The sequence below is a fragment of the Falco rusticolus genome, chromosome 4, assembly GCF_015220075.1.
Source record: "Falco rusticolus isolate bFalRus1 chromosome 4, bFalRus1.pri, whole genome shotgun sequence".
Classification (NCBI taxonomy): Eukaryota; Metazoa; Chordata; class Aves; order Falconiformes; family Falconidae; genus Falco; species Falco rusticolus.
In genome coordinates, this window is record NC_051190.1 from 5450973 (window position 1) to 5474617 (window position 23645).

Consider the following 23645-nt stretch of genomic DNA (forward strand, 5'->3'; position numbering starts at 1 on the left):
AAAGTATGTGAAGTTATAACAATCTACCTGTGGTGACTGACTTCTCAAATACTCGTTTGTAAGACAGAATCCCAAGCAGCTAAAAAGCTTTTCAGCATCCTCAGTGAAAAGAACCGATTTTGACATGAGATCTGACAGGAACTCCAAACACTTCCAGAATTTTTCTCTTTATACCAGTAGCTTAAAAGTAGTTAACTCTTAAGAAGTTAACTCTCAAGGTACGTACATCAGTTTTGAAGGAGTTCAACGTGAAGAAAACCAAAAGTGCTTCCCATTAAAATGCCATTAGCCTACGAATCATTACCTTATTTATAATGCAGATTTCATGGTGCCATAAAGTCAGTTCAAAGGTTTTGTGTTACTGCAGTTCTGTTTTAAAAAGATGCATCATCTGTATTCAGTAAAAACGTTATACCTTCAGGTAAAGATTATCATTTCAGTTAAACTAACATCTAATGCTAGTTTTTACCCATCACGTGCCAGGAAAGAAAGAAAATGTTCACATTTAAAGCTAGCTAGCTCTCAGGGCTGGCAGCACAACCAACTCCTGCCAGGTTCACGCAGCCTCCTGCCGGACCTGATGAGAGATCCAACAGGAGGCGAAGCGATGGTCTTACCTGCCTAACAGATGCTGTAAAAGCAGGTCTGGAAATAGTGAGGGGTCTGTAGACCTAGTAAGTCTACATCACCCTTGTAGGGAAGGACATGAAGAGAACACTACAGCAGCTGTCTATGCAGGCAACCAGATTATTTTTACGCCGCCTTCAACAGCACCCACATAGGAACCTACTATCCCATACATTGCAAGTGCTACCGTTTGCTACCACGTCAACATAGCTCTTCAGCAAGGAGACCAGATACTGCAGCAGAAATGTTTCGGGGTTTAAAAAATTACTGGATTATTCTTCTAAACGGACACAACAAGGCGATACATAAAAGAACGCAGACATTTGGGAAGCATCCTAGTGCTGCCTAACTTCCCCAGATCCAGTTTACTCATTACAGCTATGAAAACCACACATTTACTCATCATATGCAGAGATGCTGCCTAGGTATCTGAACACAAGCTCCCTTAGCATTGCTTGCAACCCGACATACTTTTCTCTCAGGTTCTGCAGTTCTTTCTTCATATCTGCATCTTCAAATTCCGAGTCGTTGTCACTGCTCATGTATGACGACTGAGAGTGGAAAGATGTTATGTTGATGGTAGGAATTTTTGTTCCTTGCCCATTAGGTGAATCGAGGCTTGGTGAGCTAGCTTTGCCAGATCTTTGCAGAAAAGCAGCTGCTTTTTTAATTAAGTCAGTGGCTGCACTACTGCTTGGGGGGGACAGTTGAGCAGCAGCCACCGACTGGCAATGGAAAGGCTCATCAGCAGAATCACTCGAACCCTGGTCACAGAGGACATCGACAGAAGAGGCCGTCTGCACCCGTCGGACAGCTGTCTTCAGATCAGGGCTGGAAGGTAGCTCATCCAAATAGACATCTGGGGGTGCCGAGAACCGTAAGCAGTGTGGCGCTGTTAAAGTTAATTCATCTTGTGTGCTGATTACTGAAAACCTGCCAATAGTTTTGGCTGGTGTACCGCTATCATGAGTTTCAGCCTGTTTTCCATAGGAACCAGAGTCTAGAGAGTCATCCCTTTGAAGGTTATTTATCACCCCATCTGCTGTAGATATCTGTGTTACGTTATCTGTGTATGCAGACGAAGCCATAGTCTTTGCCTTCTCGCTCGTTTTAGAAGTTTCCATCTGTTTAGTTATGCTTGATGATGTAGGTGCAACCTGGAGAAAATAATAGGGATTAATTCTGAAAGCAACTGTAACAATCAAGCATAAAACTGCTCCTAGTTTCTGGTTACCTGAAGGAGGCTTTTTGCTGTAGCAGCAGGAGCTGAAGCGATGCTTGCAGATGAACCTGTTTTACAAGTTGGAAAAAAAAATTATATACATATATCTTTTTTCATGTGCGGAATGCTTTAGTATAATAAAAACCAGTTTATTGTGATAAACTGAAGAATGATACAGTGTAGCACTGGAGAATAATCTAAATACCCGATTTTTGAAATACAGGATCTATAATGCAGGGGGACAATATAAAATACCTGCAGGTAGGCACTCTCTTCAATCTATTGATTTGGGGAATTCAAATAATAGAGTGTGGAATTTCATTAGTCAGTTGAGAATTTTTAAAGGAGAAAACCAGAAGAAGAATGAAACCTGCACAGTACATTGGACCTGCATCACTAAGGTGTTCTCGATGTCTCCAAAAAGTAATTGCACTCAGCTGTTCGTGCGTACAAAGCGCTGCAGCTGGCCACGGACGGGCTGGTATTTCACACCTTTCATTTAACAGAACAAAAGCACGTGAAATGAAGTTAATGCACATTGCTGAAAGTGGAAATTATAAGCTCAAATGGTGGCCACTCAGACCACAGAAGCAAGAAGCAAAGCGTTAGTGACAGGAATCAAGACGAGTATTTCACAACCTGGATGCTGGTTTTGAAGTTAAACCAACAAATGCAGGCGTCTCAGGGAGCCGCTTTCTTATGGCACACCGCACAGAGTGAACATAAGGCAAAAATCTGTCACTTCATAGCTCCAAAATGGTGAAATACATCACTGCTTGATGGTATCTAAGATACATTTATTTTATTACGCGGCGCTACGTTCCACTTGAACACTTTCTTCTTTGTCCATAGCAAGACAGGCAATGCAGGCTGCCCAAAGCTTTCCCCTCTCGCACTGACCTCAAAGCAGCACACAATTGACATCCACCAGGACAAGAATTACCTACGTTGTCACACAAACCTGGGAGCCAGCTTTGCCATAACAATCTAAAACCCCATGTATTTTAAGCCCTCCCCAACCCCACCCATGACAGCAGGTGCGGGTTTTGGGTTCCTCAGCCCTTAAAACATCCCACAAGTTGCAGGACAGGTAAATGTAGGGTGATAAATCCCAGTTTCTTACTGTGGCTCCTACTATGTTTTACACAAAGTGCCATTGTATCTACAAGTACCTAAAGAAAGTCCCTCTTTACTAGTTTTCCACAGGATTTCCTTGAAAAATCTTACAGCCTTCTCCCAGAGTGGCTATCCTCAATCATGTTATTTTTGTCAACATGTTTTTAAGAAACCCAGGAAATCCAAGGGCCTTTCTGTTTGGACTTTTATTACTGGGAACATATTACCATTACTGGGAAATCTATTACTGGGAACATAGCCTTCTGCGTGAATACCTTATACCCGCACCACCAACACGTGTTTATGGTTTAAAATAAATCCACCTGTGAGGCAGTTTCTTTCTAGGAAGCTTGATAGAAGCGAGATGTTTAATATTAGTTCTGTTACAAAGAGGACCAGAAATGCCATGCGCAGGGCCGTGCTCTGCAGAAGGGTGAGCATCAAGGGGACACCAGAGAACAGACCATGCACTAGTACGGATGTACTGCTGCCATTCAGCACTGAAAGCAGCATTACCTTTTCTGCTTGCCGACCCACCTCTTGCTTCTGAGGAATGAGCGCTGATGCTGGCGACCTCTGACTTCTCAATCTTTTGGTAAAAAGAAGAAAGAAAAAGAATTTTAGTCTCACACACAAAGCAGAAAGGCAGTGCATTCTCCTGTCTCTCCCTCTCTGCCCTCACACTATTGTGAAATACTAAACTTTCATAATGTGGCCTTCTAGCTTTTCCTTCAACTACTCCATTTTTCCTCCCCCCCCTCCCATGGAAGAAAAAAAGCAGTGGCAACGTCACAGAGACAACTGCAGCCTAAGTTACTAAAATCTAGGCACTGAATTGCATGTATCAGTTTGGGGTTTTGTCCTGGTTTGCTTTTCCAGCCAGACCATACATTCTTCATCTGTATGTCTGTCTCCAGAAACCCTACATCTCTTCTTTTGTTATTGCCACAGATTTTAATAGGACAAATTAAAATTACTGGAGAGACATAACCTGTTGTAGAGACACTTTTATCCACTATAGAAAGTCATTCATCATTATAAACAATATGCTCTATAGAGTTACTCAAGTGCAGCTGCCTTTCCTGTAACATACAGCATCTTTCAAGCAGTTGATACAGTTCATCTCGCTGACACTACGTGGAACAGCCTTATCCTTGCTAGTGGTGATGAAATTATCTCCAGAAATGCTACTTTTCAAGTAAGATATACACTGATCTTCCTAGCAGGAAGTGCTGCAAATCTGTTGCATTTCATGAACTCAAGATTTTATCTGAAAGAACGCAACACAGGTGCACAATTGAGACACGGAGTAAATAATGACCCAGACCACCTGGCTTCAGCTTTCCTGAGATGCTTTCCAGTGAAGTCTTGCTCTGCCAAGTTCAGGGGAAGACAAGAGAAATCATTACTGAAAGCAGAGCCAGCTTCTGCCTACAGAGTGTCGTCTTTAGCTGCAGCACTTGAACAAAGCAAAGGTTCCTGAAGTGTTTCTTTTATTCAGACTGGCTTGGAAGGCAGGCATTATAAGCACTACCATTAATTTCTATAAAAGAATTCCTATCGGAGCATAATCGCCTTCATCAGAACTTGCATGACTGTATCCCTCTTGTCTTTTACATTCTTAAGCTACAAAAAAAAAAAAAGATCACATTTCTGCCTGCTTTAGAAATGGGACACAAGAGGAGGAGAATGAACTAAGATACTACACCACTTCTAAACCCAAAGGAAAAGTCTGGCTTTCACTACCAAGCATTTATGTAAAATGAGTCAGAATGCATCCAACAGTAAAAATTTAAAGACAACTTTCAAGCTGGAAAGCAGCCAACAGACAAAAGGTAATCCACCCACAAAATCTTTGCAGAAGCAAGATATCTACACGTGTCCTACCACAGGCTCGTGGTTCTGAGCTCCGCTGTAGTGCTGTCCCTAGCAGCTGGGTTTGGGGGTACGAAGGGCAGAGCCGTGGCTGCACTAACCCGTGTTGGGTAAGGCGAGATCTCAGATGTTACGAGCGGCACCGACTGGGCCTCAGCAGCAGCTTTCACCTCCTGGCCGGTATCTGCAACATTACGGCCCGGTTCTCTCAAATCCAACGCTAGGATGGGAACTTGATCTTCATTAAAAGGTGGCAAGTTAAATTCACTGTCGCCCTGCTCTAATGGGACAGAGGTGTCTGGAGTCCCTGCTGAAGCAGAAGTAGGAACATATTCCTGGTAAAGTAAATTGCGCAATTTCTCATCAAGGCTCTTTATTGTGTTGTCAACGAAGTCCACCCTGGGTGGTCCCTCTCCGTCGGACTCGGCGGTGCTGGGCTGCTGCTGCTGCAGCAGGCCGATGCCCACAGCGGCGCTGGCCGCGGGCTGTGCCTGGTGCAGCATGGCGTGCTGCTGGGACGTGGCCACTGGCACCTGCGTCGGGCTCTGGAGCTGAGACCCCGACAGACCCAGAGCGTCGGAGGCCGCAGCTGCGGGGAACGCCTGGCTCACGAAGGAGTGCTGCACCATGCCGGGCTGGCCGGCCTCAGGCAGGTGAGGGACCTGCGCCGCAGGCTGCCGTTCCAGAACGACAGTGTCTGGGAGTGTGGGCAGCGGGCAGAGCTCTGCCGCCTTCGCCGGAGCGGCTGGGGCCGACTTGGGCGGCCCAACGCTGCAACATGCTATCTCCACATCAGGGACACACGTGCCCTCGTCGGCCTGCAGCTGCAGGTGCTGAGGAGCAGCGGGGGCATCAGGGGGCTCCTCCAGCAAGGCGGCACGGGGGGCAGGAGCGCCCGACGGGGCCGGCACTGCTGCCTTCAGCGGGGAATACTCCAGCTGAGCGCCATTAGCAGCCACCTGCTCCAGGATAGTTGGAACAGGCCCCGGCAGTGCCGGAGCTGGAAACTCCACCTGGCTCGGTAAGCCGGTGGAAGATGCTGCAGCAGGAGCTTGTGCCAAAGACGGAGAGGCTCCGATGGGGCTGTCACATACACCTGCTTGCAGGGGAAGCTGCTGACCAGCTAGGACACCAGGCGGATCTGTCACCACTTGCTGATCATCTGACTGCTCCAGGTCTAGAAAGAATACAAACATCAGCTCAACCTCTTAATGACCTGCACAGGATGGAAGTCACTGCAAAACCTGCCAGCTAACTGCAGCGACAGCCACACCTAGCCACAACCCATTAGTGATTCCCACCAGAAAATACAAGTCAAATCAGAACCTAAAATTGCAGATTATGCAAGAATATTTCACTGAAATATTTTCACCGCTTATTAAGACAGCAGTGACTGCAACTTCAGCTACCTTATAGCATAAGGCAGGGTTAAAATACTGAGACTTTCCTGAATCGCAAACAAACATTCCTAATTTGGTTCAACACCAGGAACACACTTAATATGCATGACTTCACAAAATTAATCGTTTTCTTCCTCCAACCAAATGAAGTGAAACAATCACAGCTAAGTCAGGTGTGAATAGAAGAGAGGTGATGCAGCAGCTTCAGAGAAGAAGACATTTTCCATGAAGTTTGTAAATACCTGGCCCTTCAGACTGCTGCGTACTCTGAGGTACCGGTGGAGGAAATTCTGGTGCATCAGTAGTAGGGTTTTCCACAACAGGACATATAATAAACCACCTTTTTCCAGTATGCAAAACTAGAGGCGAAAAGAAAACAAGAAGCGAACACAGTAGTTTTCATTCATTTGGATCATCTGTCAAAACCTAGTCTTAATTCTGTGTTCAGAAAGAAAAATCAGAACTTCTACAGTACTGGCCAAGGTTAAATCAACGGCTCCCAATTTGATTCTCCTCCCTTCTGGAAGGGAAACAGTGATGCCTCCCGATTCTGCCACACATTTTAAGTTATTAGAAAACTTATTTTCAAGTGTTCATACTTTTAGAGGGTAGTTACATCCATAAAAAATTTATTAACTGTACTACAGACAGTTTTCTCACAATGACAAATTTGTTAGCTTTGTAAAGTTTATCCAGCTTAACTCTTCCTTGTTGGCAGTTTTCTAGCTAGTATTTCCTTCCATCTCATCTCAAAGCTTAGCAATATGTAAATGATAAACCAAAACTATACACACCTCGTATAAATGTTATGTTAAATAAAGGCATGCTGAGAAAACTATATGACCTTTACAGGCAAAAACCCCAGATCTTTTGAGCAGAAAGTCTAGTTTAGAGTAGTCCCTGTTTCTGCACTAGCCAAAGTAGTTCTAAATTATCCTCCTTCCCCCATCAGCACGGAGCAAATGCACAGTGCCACGCGCAGTAACAGGAATTTTGGAAACGATGAAAACCTTCAGTAGAGGTTTCAGTGTTCCCACCAGCATGCACTTGCAGAGTGAATCAAGGGCCAATTCCCTTCCCATTCCCTTTGCCTGTAAAACCCGTCACATACGGCTGGGTTGGGAATCCCGAGTCCCCCTGCAATACCAATGAAGCTGAAAACCTACGGATTAGAAATGTCAATTAAATTACCAACGCAAACGTAATATTTTAGATTCCTATTGCAAATATATTTACTGTTGCGAAAAGAGTACGCTTGCCCACACCTTTGTGACTTTTCCATTGCTGATTATCAGCTTGTCTAATTCAGGGCCTCCCTAAACATCCCCAGATGTTAGAGTCATCCAGGTTAGTCCTGCAATCTTCCAGGCGGCTAACAGCAGGGACCACTGTCATACCCGTATACGTAAATTTCCAACCACCAGTAACCAGTGGATTTTTCCTGAATGTAGCAAACCTTTGCATAAACTCATGACTGCCTTAAAGCATGAGATTAAGTTTGTATTCAAAGGCACATTTACCATTTTGCTGATACACAGGTGTCTTCATTTGAGACTGCCGCTTCTCCTGTTAAAAAAAAATAAATCAAAATAATAGGAGAACTAACCGTCTCATCTCAATGCAAAAGGCGTATCATTCCAAGGAGCACTCGTAAGCCTTAATGGAGTAAAAGTGTTATTTTTCTAGCTAAGAAACATTTAATTTTTTTTGAACAGAGGATGTAAAACTAACAGTAACTGGCTGTTAAGAAAAAGGAATCAAACTAGAAATCTTTACTTAATATTTCTTACCTCATTCATTTCCAATCTATCAGTATCTTGTTGAGGACTCGTTCCCTGATCAGAACTTCGTTCTCCTTCTGTATCCTCACTGAGCATATCTTCTGCTTTATCAATAATATCTTTCATTTGTTCGATAAATGTCTCTTTTTCACTCTGCAGGATGAATTCATTCTCTACCTATAAGGCCGCATCAAAACAAAGAGGAAAACAGTAACATTTAGACTAATGCCCTGTTCCAAAGCTACCAGAAAGCTCAGTTAACAAGCACATATGAAAATCAGTCGGCCGAAGCAGCCTGGTGCATTAAGGGACTGCGGGCAGCCGCCCCACCGAGCCTTACCATGTAAGTAGCAATCTCCTCTGGCGCATCACCATCCAAATCAAACTTAAAAGTCACCATTTTGTGATTGTGTGTTTCAAGCTGGCACTCTACCATCTTATCCCCTGTGTTACAAACCTGGGGGCAAAGATTAACAACCATTATTTCTGGCAAAGCCAGAGGAATCCTGAAGTTACCCTCAGAGAGGCTGTACTTGCATTTAAAATGGTCAGTTTGGGTCTGCTGGACTTCTCCTGGCGCGAGCGAGTGCGTGTAGATTTCTTATGTTTCTTTGAAGACTTTCCTTCTTGTTTTCCACTTCCTATTGCTCCTTCAAAGCTGTCACTCATCTCTTTGCCTGAAGTAACATCTGGACTCATGTAGCTTTGTAAGAGAAAGGAAGAAAAACCCCAAAATAAAACCGCCGTCACACACAATGTAGTTATGCATAGGTAAGATACACAACAACACACTGCAAAAAAACCCACCTGCATGTCTGCACTGTTTTGACCCAAATTGAGCCAGATACTCAAAGATGCTCAGTAAGGGAACTACTCCAAGTCAGGCATGTCCTCTGGCTACCACACCTGCTCAGAAATGATCTAGTAACATTTCTGCCAATACCACAAGGGAAGTCCCATCATTCCTACTGCACCACTACAGACCCCTGACCCCTTCGCTTCAGGGTTCCTCACAGTCCCTCTCTGAACTGCACAAGTTTCTGTTTTTCTACGGTCCAGTTTTCTCAGCTCCTGCCCATCTGCACTCGCAGCAGAAGGTCTAAACAGGGTCAGTTCATGTTGGTCAGAGGTGAAGGGAAAGAGTGAGAAGTTGACACAGCATCCCGTGGGAGACCGCCTCTCCTCTCTCTGCAGTTCTCAAGGATCAGAAAGATTTCATGCCACAATATCCCAGATGACCAGCCAGCAACAGTATATTATTATTAGCAGCCAGAACAGTAGCTGCTAAGAACTTTATTGTAATATGACACGTACAGAAAATGCAGGAAACTTTCAGAGGTTCATAAAAAACATGTCAGGAAAGAATACTGTAAGGCCATCTGGTCGATTTATTACCCCCAAGGTATAATCAGTTCTGTCTAAACCAGTCCTCACAGAGCTCTGGGTAAACTGATCTTACAAACCTCCCGTGGGATTTCATAACCTGCCAGGACAATTTATTTCTGTGTTCATTTAGCCATACAGATGTAAAAGAATTTAAGTCTAACCTACGGAACCCTTTTTCTTAAACGTAAAGCTTTTACTTCTTGTTCTGCACTAGCTTCACAGAACAGCTGATCTCTGCTCCCTCTGCAGCTGCCTTGTATGGGTAACTCCTACACCAGGAAAGCGAACACGTTCTGCGCATGGGGGATACTCTAGATCACATCTTTGCTGCACCTGCCAGCCATTCCATTCACATGCCACTACCCTCCACCCTACAAAGCAGCACCCAGCTCCAGCACGGTGTCACCCATGCCCCTGGAGCAGAGACCTCCCTCTACGACTGCGAGTCGTGTGCCCACACAGGCTCTCCGCGCTGCTGCAGTCACAACAGTCAGCTTTCCAAACACAACTCAGGCAAATCAGAATTCAAAAGATGACTGAAAATGTGATGCGCCTTTCTACGACAGACTAGATAAGACAAAATTAATTCATTTTGTCTAACTTATTTATAGCCAGAACTAACCTATAGTCACAAAAAATTAGATTTCACTTTCCATTCAGTATTTAAAACCTGGAAATTCTTGGGGGGTGGGGGGGGTGGGGAAGATACCACTTTAAGGTTGCAGTATTGCATTGACTTGTGTCAGGCTAACTTTTTTCGTGGGGTAGAATGAAAACAGGTAAAAGAGAGGTGTCTTCAAAGTTCATAAGCTTAACTCATCTTGTGTATACAGGAAAATAGAAAAGGGTCACTAAAATCCTAACCCCAGAGCTTTAAAATCAGTGAAGACAGGCTGGTGCTGGCTCCTGCAATAGGCAAGGCATTCAGCTGCTTACGAACACACACGGTTCCCATCTGCCTTGCCCAAACACTGAAAAATCTGGCTTCCTGCTGATGCCAAAGCGGGAGCTGTAGCCTGGGAGCAGAAGCCTGTGGAGGGGAGTCCTGCCCCCCCAGCAGCAGCTGCTGCCCCCATCCAGCCCCTCTGCAGTCCAGCAGCGAGCCTTCCTCTGCAGGGCTCTTCCTCACTGCTTCCTCCAAACCTTGCTACTTTCCCTTCTGCTTTTGAGTACAGAAACGGGCAGGTGAGGGACAGCAAACTGAAATTGGCTTTTGTTTCCTACAGTGCTGAACTGGCTCTGGGGGTTATTTACCATTACTTCTGCCGCTAGCACTGCGAGGCTCGAGCACGACCCTGCGTACCGCAAGACCACAGAATGGGCTTTGGCCGCGTGTTATAACACTTGCAACGATACTTTTGAGTGGCTCAACACACAACTCTCACTGATACATCATCCCCTGCAATACACCTGGGGAAAGATCATTACAGAAGGTGATACAGGCGTATACCCCATCTAGTTCCAAAGGGAGAATCAACTATGTACCCAGTTATGCTAGGATAGCGTGATTTTATACAGATTCTATACAGATTCAACAGCACCAACACCAGGGACTGTACTGCAGTTATCTTAAAAGTTACATGCTGAAATGAAAGCCGTTGCACGTACAAAGCTAGGATGCAGCACCCAAACTAGAGAACTAGAAGAGCTGGAGGAGGTGGAACAGGCAGCACGCTGCACGCAGGATGCCTGCGGCTCTCTCCCTAGGCACGCACCCTTCCACCTTCTCCTGCTTGGCTCCTGCCGCTCTGCTCTCACCCACGGCAAAGGCCAGGCGTTTGGCTGAGCCTCGTAACCAAAGAAAGGAAAAACAGCCTCCAGAAAGAAAACATTACTTATGCCAAAGAGATTATAATGATACCTTTCACAGCTCTGTGACAGAGTTTGAAGTTTGTCCTGTATTGCCTGCTCCTAAAATGTAAGAAAAAGTCATTTAAGTAAACACATAGTATTGGCAGATGAAAAACACCTTTAAGAAAGGTTTTGCTGTTGGGACACCAATAATCCTAAACCATTCTGTTTAACCAGTTCTTGGAACTCAGAAAAACCAACGTCCCATTTCACCCTCCTGACATTACTTCTGTCCAAAGCATCAGTATCTGTGCACAACCACGTTTCAGACAGAGTCACTAATCTGCTAGTTCACTGCTGGTGGTGAAAGACACAAAGCAGTTCTCACCACAATGGCAAAAACTTGACTGCAGGACAAATCCACACCAGCATCTACCCAATTTATTTTTGAACGGACATAAAGTATAAGCTAATTTGTTTTATTGCTTTGTATAGTTTCCTAAAACATGTTATGTATTTTCATTTGGCTTACTGTGAAAGTTTCTGGGGAACTTACAAATAAAAGAGGAAAATCCATCATTTAAACCCACCACCCTCACATCGTGCCCTCTGGCTCTCTACACATGAGAAGTTTTCCCTAAGTGCTTGGACAGACATCAATAGCATAAACTTTTGCATGGGGTAGACCCGTTTTCACAGAATTTGTGATGATGATGCTACTGACCTTACTGCAACAAACTTACCATACATGTAGACAGACACACACACACCTGTGCATGTATATAGCTGCACATGTATATACACACACCCCAAATATATTCATAAATATATATGATTTTATATATATTTATATATATTTCAAGAATATGTCTATAAAATCCTTCTATAGACACGTGGCTAGAGACAAGCCCCTTGACTGTCATCGTTACACCTTAACACCAAAGCAGCTGGTAGACTGGAGTTAAAGCTGAGTGGTTAACCAGTCAGCCACACTCAATGCTTATAACGCCACACAGATGCCATGCCAAGCTTGACTGCAGTTTCAATGAAACTGCAAAGTTAATGAACAGTGAAAACACAGACATAATGTATCTAAATTTTAGTAACGCACTTGATCAAGTACCTTACAAAATCTCATCTGCCTGATCAGTTCAGATTGGTTTGGGTCTGAGTGTTGCCACACGTTTAAACAAAAGATAAGAGATAAACACATTATGGCAGAGTAGCAACAAAATGCAGTGTTTTGAATATATGCAGGTACGAAACTCCTCTTACACCCAAGAAAACCTTAGCAATGTATGTCATAAAATCAGCATAAGGAGCACGTTGATCAGTTTTGACCATGCTATGATATCGGACTGATTTCTTAAATTGAAAGAGAGAAGGGAGTTAACATACATATGAAATACAATAATGAATTTAGCAAAGGGTGCTTAAATATACCTGGGGATATGATAAAGTAACAGGACAGGCATGCGCCTCAGTGGACATGGATTTCTCGGGTAATATAGGATGACTCGTACACCCCATATCATACTGCACAATAACAATGAGGTTTACTCGTATTTCCAGAATCCCTAGTGGGATGGCCCCTGCATTGAAGGCTGTAGCTTTTGCATCAGCGTTGAACCTGATGTGAGCTGTGCAGACAGAAGAGGAAGTTGGAGAAAGAAATACCTTGAGTAAGGGACATGCCTGACACAGCCAGGCTTTACTTGAGGATTCTGCAAGAAAAGCACTACAGATGGGTCCTACCATTTCTGCTATATCTAACCTATAGGATACAGAAATTCACCAGGGCACGTCCTACATCACAGCATGAGTATTTATTTGACAGGAATTAGACAGGCAAAATGAAGAGCTAGAATCCAGTTCTACTGTTAGCAGCATCCTTACTGAACATCTTCCGAAGAGGAACTAAGCTGTACCTCTAATGAAATTCGTAGGCTGCACTGTGTAGTCAAGGCATGCGACAAGTGCATGAAAGCATGGGTAAGAAAAAAAGATTTAGTCTGAAGAGATGGAAACTGTTACTTTGGGAGGAAAGGTAGCTCAGAACAGAGCCTCAGGAGAGACATTTCCATTCAGAAGTGGAGAACAGATTAGACTTATTTACTGAAGTCAGGTTCAAACGCCAGAATCTTTGTTCTGTTTTGCTTATGGATATCTGTTACAGAGTTGAAGAGGAGAAACCATGCTGTGATGTTCTGTCAAGACAGAAGGTTAAACAATTATGGGAGTGGAAAGAAAAGTCAAAATAGCAGACAGGAGGAGCTGACAGTTTTACAAAGGAAACCAACAAAATCTATCTTGCTTATATGACCACTGAGAATTGGGAATGCCTACAAAAACCTGAAGAAACAAAAATCCCAGGGCTAGACTAGAATTCAGGCGATACAGGAGGATACAATGCTAAATGAAATGGGAACAAGGCTAGGAGCATGAAGAGCTTTGACATAGGGAAGAACCACATTATGAAGCAGTGTAAGGCTAGTGATGGCTGGTTGCACACGTGCTTGAGACATAAAACAAGACTGGACAAAACATGGATGAAACTCTCGAGAACAGCTTCTTGCTGACCCACAGCACTTAAAAGAAAGTGATTTCTATCTCTGTGTTGGTACGTAGCTACAGACAAAGAGGTGCTCAGTCCTGCTGCCTCGGTACTTCAAGGAGACGTTTCCCAAGGTACAACATGCAGCTTCCAGCTTCACTCAAAATAGCCAATTATTTGCTGACCCAGAGCTGCTAGCATCTAGGACAAGCAATTCCATACGGTGAGAGAGGGGATAATCTGCCTTGTGAAATAAGCCCATTATTTCACAAAGGAGTAAGTAAGAAGGTTAAGGGTGAGGCTGGTGAGTTACTTCAGAGGAAACAGCTCTACCTCTTGAGACGTCTCCGCGACTGCCTGGACAGCTGAGCAGGGAGCCGGGGGCTGCGGACCCAACGGCTGGGAAAGATCAGGCTGAAGCTGCAGCAGACCAGAGGGCTGAAGAGGCAGACAGTGATCTATGGGGACGGGCGGACTAGCTGTAGCAAGGCTGCTATGAATCTGTGAAACACCTTCTGGAGCGACGCGGGGAGGCAACAGTTCAGGCTGCAACTGCAAAGGCGGTGACATGACTATCGAAGGTTGCACAGGCAGCATGGGCACCTGGGCTCCAGCCTCCAGAGCATACTGAGTGTGTCCCGTAATCTGCTGTAACACAACAGACAGCTATTAACACAAATCTCTGCTTAGGAGGGCTTGTGACTCACATGACAAGGCACTGAAGCCACCAGAGTTCACAGAGAAAGGATTAGTAATTCTGCAGTGAGACTATTTGTGTGGTCTCCACTTGGAAAGGTGACTACTGAAGAGTTTAAACTTGCTTTGAAATGACCAAATAAAAATCTAAGGATTCTTCCTGTATAGTTGTGACAATGTGTGTATTGCTTGGGCGCTATTTGATTTGTAGAAACAAAGCCGTATTTTACTAAGGAATTAAAATCTGGGATGATTAATTCATTGTCCTGAATAGTTTGCTCTGCTTCCAACAAGCCTACCACAATGCCTGGGCAGAGAGAAGTATCCTCTACCCATAATCTGAATCAGGATTCTTTAAGAATCTACTATACGTGTAGAACCAGTAGCCGGTACAGACCACACAATTAACTCTTTTTTACTGAATATATACCAGTGTCTTACAGAACACATTGCTTTCCACTTAGTTTAAACATTTAAGACAAACTTAACTCTTGACATGCTAAGCCCCGAGGCCCCAGTCCTGCAAATGCTTCCTTGCGCCATACGCACAGAGGAAGTTTCATTTATCTCAGTGGATTTCTTCAGTGCGTTAAAATAACTCGTGTGCATAAGCGCTTTGTGGGAACTGGACCGATGCGATTAGATGCCAGCTACCTTAGAGACCATGTTGTTATTCTGCACAACCGCTCTTTTGAGTTGTACATTTAAGAACAGAACATTCTCCTTTTAGGTACAGCATGTATTTTTCCAAGGGGACTGAGCTTGTGGGACGAGGAAAAAGGAAAGAAAGGAAAATATGGAAGAAAAAAGGCTTTTTAGTACTAGGTAACACACTGCCTAATTTTTACTTATTTAAAGTATCATCACCCAGAGATTTAGACTATTTGGAGAACACGTTAAAAAATGTCAAGACTTGGATGAGAATTAGGCCACACAGTTTTGTAACTGCATGGTCTCTGCAGACTGTGGATACAAGCCAAAATTATTATTCCAGGTTTTAATGTGGATAAAAATAAAGATGCGATGTACTTCACAAGGCGTAACAGTTACAGGACTGCCTAAGCAGAGGCTGTTAGAACAGCAACTGTGGTGTACATTGCAGAATAGCAGTGTCTTTTTTTTTTTATAAAAAAAATCTTATATAACTAGAATAATTCACAGAATGTTTCAATGTATAATTTACCTGGGCAAAACTAAACTCAGAGGTGCTAACCATCAACTGCTAAAACAGCGCTGCACTGGAAAGCCTCTCTTTATAGAAATACCTCTCTGTCAGAAGTATTTTAAAGCACAGAACAATGTTGGGGTTTTTTTTAATTTTCCTCTGCACTTGTCCATTTTGTCTGCAATAGCCATTTTTTATCCTATAAATATTACTATGCAATTCTTCCACATATTTCTGATAGATAATGACTGTGTCAGGACAGTTTGGGGTATCAGTTCTCCAGTTCTGGTGTCTGCCGCGCCTGCTGCGCCCAATGGTCCTCGTTCTGCTCCCTGTAAAGCTGCTGGAAACACCATGGCTCAGGCACCCCGCAGCAGCTGCCTCGGGCTCCAAGTCACCACTGTTTTTACAAACAGTATTTCCGTACCAAATACAGGGCTGAAGATAGAAATTTTAAAATGACGTACTACTTTCAAGATGCCATGATATGGCAGGTTGAAATGGGGTGTTACGGCTTTTAATCGTTATGTTGTTATGGCAAAGGGATGTACTTAGAACAGAGTTTTTCAAGAATGCTATTCCTAACAGATCTAGTGCTCTCTCCTGCTTGGGTCAGGCTGCATTTCACATTGTCATATTGCAGATGTGGCGATAGAAGTGTTTACAGACTTTGCCAACAAGCCTTGAACCAGTTCTCTTGCAAATAGCACCAATATCAGAAGCTCCATTTATGCTGCATTTTTTTAAAGGGGAAAGGGTCTGCAGCTAGAATTCATTCTTGTCCGATAGTCCTCTTCCATGCAGCTTTCTGGTCGTTGGCTATTTCCCTTCCCTGTTTTAAAGCTGTTCTATATCAAAATGACCCCACCGTTCCTGCCAGCTTGCCCGTATTCTGCCACGAGCGTGCAATGGCTCCACACCATGCACAGTGGAGCAAGGGATCGGTGCAGCTGCTGTCCCCACTCGGCTTGCTCTCCTCCTACGGGCCAACAGCAGCTCACGCTTCTTTCACGTTTGAGATGGGAAAACGACGAGGGGATTCAAGAAGTGCTCGTCTGCTCGCTTTCCAGAGCCCCCACAATCATTCCCTATACCCTCCATGTTCACCTGTCCCTGGCTTAAGACCTCACCGGCTCCACCACACTTCACAGCTCTAGCAACAATGTCCAGGACCAAGGTCAAGCAGTTAACAAAACATCTTAAGAACAAGAAAAAAACCTCCCCACCGCATGTTTCCAAGAGAGCGAGCCCCGTGAACGCCTGCGTGCAGTCACCACCCTAGGGTCCAGTACCGACACAGCCCCACGCCCCGTGGATTACCTGGTGGCCAGCCCCAGGTGCAGCCAGAGTCTGTTCTGCAGGATGAATTATGCTTGGCTGAAGTGACTGAGGAGGTGGAGGCTGCTGCGGCTGGGATACTGCTTGCGTGCTCTGAGTGTGATGGGGAGAGGGCACTTCGCTCTGAATGATCTGCTGGAAGGTGGTCTGGTACATCTGTTGCTGGGGGAGCTGGGGCACCCCGTGATGCGGCGGCAATGCTGGCACTCCCGGCGGAGCCACAGCAAGCAACGGTATCGTAGCAGCTGACATATTTGGCACTATTGTTTGGCAGGGCAAGACCAAAGAAGCCACGGTGGTATGAGGAAGATTGACCGCCTGCATGGGGAGGGCAGGGGAGTTTGGTGCCATAGGCAGAGTGGGGTTCATGGGGAGGCTGGGTAAAATCATGGCTGGAGCAAAATACTGAGAAGGAGCAGGTATGGGGGGCACGTTTGCAGCAGGTATATCAGAGAGGTTTGGAGGAAGGCTGTCAAGTCCTGCCAGAGGAGTAATTGCAGGAATGACAGGAAACTGAGGAATCTGAAAAAAATATAATACCACATAAATTGCAAGTGCTTTCACTGATGGTACAAAGTAGTTTCATTTGCCATATAAGTACGTAAAAATTGCCTGTGCCACAATGATAATTATGTCTGTTTGTTAATCACTTCCATTCATTTCCTGAGGTTTACAAACAGTAATAAAAACTGATCTATGCTTAAATCCTGAGGAAAAAAAATAAAATTTTGGGGGGATGTTTTCATACCCGAGAAGGTTAAACCTGTTTCTAACACTAGCTCGAAGCCTTCAAGCAACACACTAATTAAAAGTTGCTTCCATTTTAACAGAAATGAAGAGGACCAGACAAAATGCAAAAACCCTCATGCAAAATTCAGTTAAGGCAATTTAAAAACCCCATCTTTAAACAGGCTGGCTACAACCCAGGCATCGCAGAAGATCCCATAAAAGGGTTTTTTTACAAGCAAAACCTCCCAGTGATGGAGCTGACTGTAACTACCCTGTTGCCACAGAAGCAGCTTGCTTCTTCCCTTTGGTGCAAGCTGCTTCACATAGTGGTGGCTGTCGCTAGCAAGCACCTTAATAGCACCAACAAATGCTTCCAGGTCGAGGAAAGGGTCTGTCCCTGCTACTGAAAACGGAAACAAGGCTGAGAGCTAGGGAGGGTGGGGGGTAGGGGGAGAGTGGTAAAGTCAGGAACTGAGAAAAAGAAAAAGATGGGCAACTTCTCATGCTCTTAAGCCTGTGATGGGGAAGAGAGTATGCCATTGGGGAAGGTGGGGAAAAAAAAAATAAATGCAGTTATTGCAATTTTGTAACTGCCATTAAGTGGATTCTCTAGGCATGTCACAGGATTACTCACAAAGGAGATTTTTGCTTCACCAAACAAAAACAAATAGTAAAGAAATATACAGGAATTAGGAAAAAGCTATATTCTAATGGACTAATTAAATTGGCATGCATTCAAAATAGCCACACAAACTGCAAATCATGTTAATTATTAGCTGGAAAGCTTTACTCAAATGGATGTATTCACACACAGCTTTCAAAGCTATTACCTGGGAAGGGGCCACCGGCGGGAGCTGAGGCACGGTTGAAATCTGAAGGGGTTTTAGTGGTGTGCTGCTAGCTGCCACCTGAGAGGTCTGGGGCTGATACTGGGGTAACAGATGGGTTGCAGGCTGGATTGGGCAAACCGGCTGGCTGGCAAGCACCTGCTGCAGAGAAGCTTGCTGTGATATGGGTTGCTGCTAGGAAAGAAAAGCAGAATAAGAAAGGTTATAGCCCGTTCATTATGAAAGAACCCATTCACTGGACACAGCCACCCACTTCTCTCTCTCTCGAACCGCACAGAACAGAACTGTGGCTTGGAGTGGGGATGCTTTATAGAAGAGAAGGGCTCTCCTAATTTAAATACTGCACAAGAGCCTATGTTTAAAACACATTTAAATGCAAGATACATTACCTGAAAAGACAAGTTCTAACTATCTTGGAAGGGTTATTTGTAATGACTCAGATTCTCTAAATCCCAGAGACTGTTCTAGTTGGCCCCGTAAAATCCCCACCTACTAACTTCAAAGATTCCTACTACGCAGATTATATCCAGCTAATCTTGACATTCAAAAGCTGACTACATAATGTAGCAGGCATCGAAATATACAACACTTATTATCTGAGACACGAATAAGACACAATAATTATAGTAAAAGCTGGATCCCAGTTATTTCTGGGGTGTTGTAGTAACAATGTGGCAGCCGAAACCGCAGTTTTACCCTTCTAGGGAAAACAGTGCTCCACCGGCCTGCCAGATTTCATACAGCACAACAGAAATAAAAGTCTGCATTAAGGCTGAAAATAATTAGTAACAAACTTGCACATTTTTCCATGCTACCAGTACCTCCTCCTCCAGTTCCTCTAACACTGAAAGTACTTTTTTTTTAAAAAAAATTGTTCTGTTTCAGAAGCATGGCACAGAGGCACCCAGTTGGCTCTGGTTTGATCTGCTTGGGACCACAGGGCTGATTGCTCCACCCAGGCTCTGCAGCACATGCAGCCTAACTCCATGCCCAACGGCCAGGTGACTTTAAAATGAATAGCCAAGCATTATAACTTTTCCTCTTCACCACTTCCACCACAAATCACTACTGTAATATTTTGCTCTGCACTATTTTAGTGGCAGCATTCTTCAACTGGCTTTCAGGTATTAATACAATAAAACTGTAGAAGATCTATCGAGGCAGAAAGATACCATCCACCCTTAAAGAGCTAAACTTCAGCCACGACCAGTAAGTTTCCAGGGCAAGGACCAGTGAATGAGGGCGTCTGGTGACCGGTGGTGTGTGTCCGGGGCTGAGCACACCGCAAGCAGTGCAAGACATGCTGGAGCACCAGCTCAGCTCCTGCAGAGTTTATTAGTCCTGCCTGAGTATTCATCTTGCCACATTAAAGGAAAAAAAAAAAGCCACCAGTGACATGGCTCTGTATTGCAGTTTCTGCCATTCCAGGCTTTGGGAAAGCAGGGGCATTTATCCAATTGAAATCCCAAACTCCAGGGAGCGTCAGTGCTGATGCAAACAAGCGGCTCAGCAGGGCTGGCTCAGCAGTGGTGATGGGACAGAGCAAAGTGGCTGAGATGGAGCCCACCTCAGGCATCAGGGGACCCCACTTGTCCCATGGCACCAGCTCTGCACCATGGGAAACCCTCGCCAGACCCTCACGAGCTCAGGAGCAGAACAGAGGCATGCACACGATGCTGGGCTGGAGCTAATAAACCTTGCCAGCTCCCGAAGGCAGCTCAGGTATCTCGGCATCCCTGGCTGGGTTTATCTGCAGCTCAAGGCAGGCTGCCCACAGATAACTAAGGACTGAGCACGCTGACATAGGCTGCTCAGCCTGCCTTCGGCTCGAGAGGACACTGCGTTAAAAGCAGAAAAACTGTGCTCAGGGAACCAAGCAGCTTCCTAAAACATGCATGTTTTACAAAATGCTTGTAAATTGGATGAGGCATAGGGAGGGGAAAATATCCAAATTAATTATGTTAACTTTGCCTCATTATAACCTTAACATTATAAATGCACAGATACCAAAACCGGGGGGAAAAAAACAGAGGAGAAGCAACACTGATCCCCTGGGCCTGAGCCATTAGTGCATATTCACACAAGATCAATAACTTCATTCTTTTAGGGAGATGAATATTCTCACCCCGACTTCCCAGTCTTTTGTTGACCTGCCCTACTGTTTACTCACAAAAGGCTGTGGCTCTCCACTGCCCATGGCATCACGCCTGCAGACTCTGGGAACAGCAGACCTGCTCCCGTCCGAGGCACGCAGGAGCTCTGGGAAGCTCTGCACAGAAATGGTATCATTTTACCCATTTCTGCAATAATACCGTAAAAAGACAGTCTTTTATTTGGCTTCCTAGCAAGATTAGAAAACAAACCCAGACTAGTTGTTACATCCTTTTATTATCAGGGTTAGAATTATTTCAAAGGACAGCCACACTGCAAGGAAAGGGCATGTGAAAGAAATGGAGCAAGTCGGGCAAACATCCTATTCTAAATCAGCATTTACTCATGGGGGAAATAAACAACTGATTTTGAACTGTCAGCATAAAGCTCCAGGGGCCACTAGAGAGATCTGTGCAACTGGTGAAGTCCTAAATTTGCGAAAGTGAAATTTTTGGCTGAGACATCCATGAGGATATCCCTGCCCATTAGAAAAAAACCAAAACCCCTGATGTATGACAAAACTTCACATGAGCACATGCTTTTCAAGATGACCAAATTACATTGTTCCTATACTGATGTTTTCAGAAGACTAGGACTTGTTAAAAAAAAAAGCCAATCCTTTGGCAGAATCACAGAAACAAGCCATGAACTAGCCGGTCACGCCGGTGTGTGGCCGCATTGCTCCCAGGCCGGCCCCAGCTCTGCATGAGGCAGCTGAAGGCTGCTCTGTAAATACCTTTAAGGAACACAGGTTCAAGGGGGAATTTGATAATTTAATATGCACAAAGAATTACTATTTGGAGACAGTTCAGAAGGAGAGAGACTCTTCTCTTGGAAGATAAAGCTACTGGCTGGACGCCTATACCGAACTATTTAACATGCATGCACAACTCAAAAAGCAGCATCGCTGAGGATTCAAAGACAGCTGACACCAGGCAATACAGTCTTTCTAACCCTTTAGAAAGGAGGTGCCAAATAATAGCGGAAAATTAATAAAAAGCATTTGGTTTTCAGGGACCAAGACAGTATGCTGTAATCAATGCAAGGCTGCAAGCTGACGCTGTTAAGCCACAATGGCAGAGAAGTCTCACACTACATCAGGATGCTCCAAGGTACCACATGACTGCTGTCCTCAAGTCCGCTACTCTTCCATCCCTTAAACCCAACGCCCTTTGCCCCATCCCTAAGCCTCCCAAGCGGCAGTTTAATCACCTCAAACACCTCAAACCTGCTACAGGTACGGGCTGGAGCAGAACATGGGTAAGGAAGGGGACGAGAACAGCACATCCCAGCAGCAGCCAAGCTCTCGCTCTCACCTGCTGGCCGGCCAGCACCGGCTGCGGCTGCCCCAGCTGCAGAGAGGCGACGGTGGTGGGCTGGACGATGGGGAACGGCATCGCTGGCTCCTGGTAGTGCGGGGGCCGCGGGGGTACCACCGTGGGTGCAGCCTGCACTGTGGGCAGGCCAGGCTGCAGGGGGGAGAGCACTGCTTTAGAGAAGAGCAACCCTCATGTTCAGAGCCTCAGTGACTGTTCACGAAAGATAGAATTGCAGGTAAATAGCCTACTTGGTACTCCATTAAAAACACAGCGAGGAGGAGGGAATACGAAAAATTATCTGCAAGGAATGGAAAGTTACTTAATCTAAAACCACGGGAAAAAAAGACAGCAAATTCCAAATAAGACACCCAAACTGCATTACATTTCTTTCTGGAAGCCAGCATTCAGGCCAATAAAAAAAAAAAAAAAGGAAAAAAAAAAAGCACTGAAAGCACATACACAGTGACTGAGAATATACCAACAGCAACAACAAGCCATTAACTGGATACAAAGATAAATTTCTGTTCCACAGATATATTTTTTTTATGATTTCTTAAAGATCTTTATCTTCCAAAAGAGCAGGTTATTTACTTGAAATGGATGCCCAGAAAAGAAACAGAGAAGTGAGAAAAAAATTTAAACCTCAGTGGAAGTGCCATGGGAAGAAATTCCAATAAGGTTTGTAACAACAGCAATTTTCTAAAACTTCAGCTCAAACAAAGGATATAAAAATAAACAGTATGTCAGACTGAGGCTCATAAGCCTAAAAAAACCTAGTACAGCTCCAGTTGTGTTCTCATTATCTTTGTAAATAATCTTCCAGGTAAATAGAGCGATTTTGTTTTCTTGCAAAACGGAAGGTTTTGAGTCAGGCTTTTGTCTCCTCTGCTGAGATGTTCAAACCTTGGAATTATAACCCAAGTTATCGCAGGAAGAAAAAAATACGGAAACCCCATCAGAAAATAAAAAGCTATGAGAAGTATTTTGCTCACAAATAATAGTTATCTTTCCAAACCCTCAATCACAAAAAAGCAATGCATATAGGTTGAAATTACTGAATTTTATCAATGGGAAGAATGAGTCTGCTCTAAAAGAATACGCTGCACGGCAAAATTTAATAAAAAATCTGCTCAAGATGTGCCTTTTGAGTTATATTTAGAGTTAAGTTAGTGCTTCAGGTGAACAAAAACTGAGGAAGGCTGCATCCCTGGAGATGCATGCACATAGGAAAGGTGGTTTACCTAGTGGAGGGAGCTGGCTACAGATGCCAAGGATGAATTCTTTTCCTTCAGGTCAAGAGTGTTGTGTTTCAATGCATTCACAAAATACAGTTTAAAATTTCTTGCAGGCATTTTGGAAAACGTAAGGTAAACCCAGGGAAAGTTACGTCCTTCCCGAGCACATAGGGTAAATCTGGATCAAGCAGGAAAAAAGCGCTGGTCCTGGATCTTACTTTTGCTTAAGTCAAATAAGATGAAACAAACAAACAAACCCCCCCCCCCAAAACCCTACCACATCATTACTGTCATTGTTACTGGGCAGGATGCCTCTCCTGCTGAGGGCCTCCAGCAGCAGGGCTGGGACCCTCCAGGCACATCAGCTTCGCCCGCCATCGGGGGCTTCACCCGGCAAAGTCTCCTGCCACTT

The 23645-nt window shown here is 44.5% G+C and overlaps 1 protein-coding gene across 10 annotated transcripts in view; it reads right to left on the reverse strand.

The window, feature by feature from the left end:
- Positions 1-23645, reverse strand: part of WNK2 (WNK lysine deficient protein kinase 2) — a 112410-nt gene that overhangs the window by 26948 nt on the left and 61817 nt on the right. For 5 of the 10 annotated variants that reach the window (XM_037385938.1, XM_037385940.1, XM_037385937.1 and 2 more), the window contains exons 10-23: positions 21996-22148; positions 18511-18702; positions 16934-17473; positions 14086-14400; positions 11269-11318; positions 8559-8724; positions 8362-8478; positions 8031-8198; positions 7761-7806; positions 6483-6599; positions 4942-6017; positions 3482-3554; positions 1862-1917; positions 1099-1784 (exon numbers count right to left, since the gene is read on the reverse strand). In XM_037385938.1, the coding sequence (XP_037241835.1) occupies positions 1099-1784; positions 1862-1917; positions 3482-3554; positions 4942-6017; positions 6483-6599; positions 7761-7806; positions 8031-8198; positions 8362-8478; positions 8559-8724; positions 11269-11318; positions 14086-14400; positions 16934-17473; positions 18511-18702; positions 21996-22148 (3755 nt within the window). The remainder of the gene's footprint in view (positions 1-1098; positions 1785-1861; positions 1918-3481; positions 3555-4941; positions 6018-6482; positions 6600-7760; positions 7807-8030; positions 8199-8361; positions 8479-8558; positions 8725-11268; positions 11319-14085; positions 14401-16933; positions 17474-18510; positions 18703-21995; positions 22149-23645) is intronic. The other 5 variants (XM_037385933.1, XM_037385934.1, XM_037385935.1 and 2 more) reach the window with 5 other exon arrangements.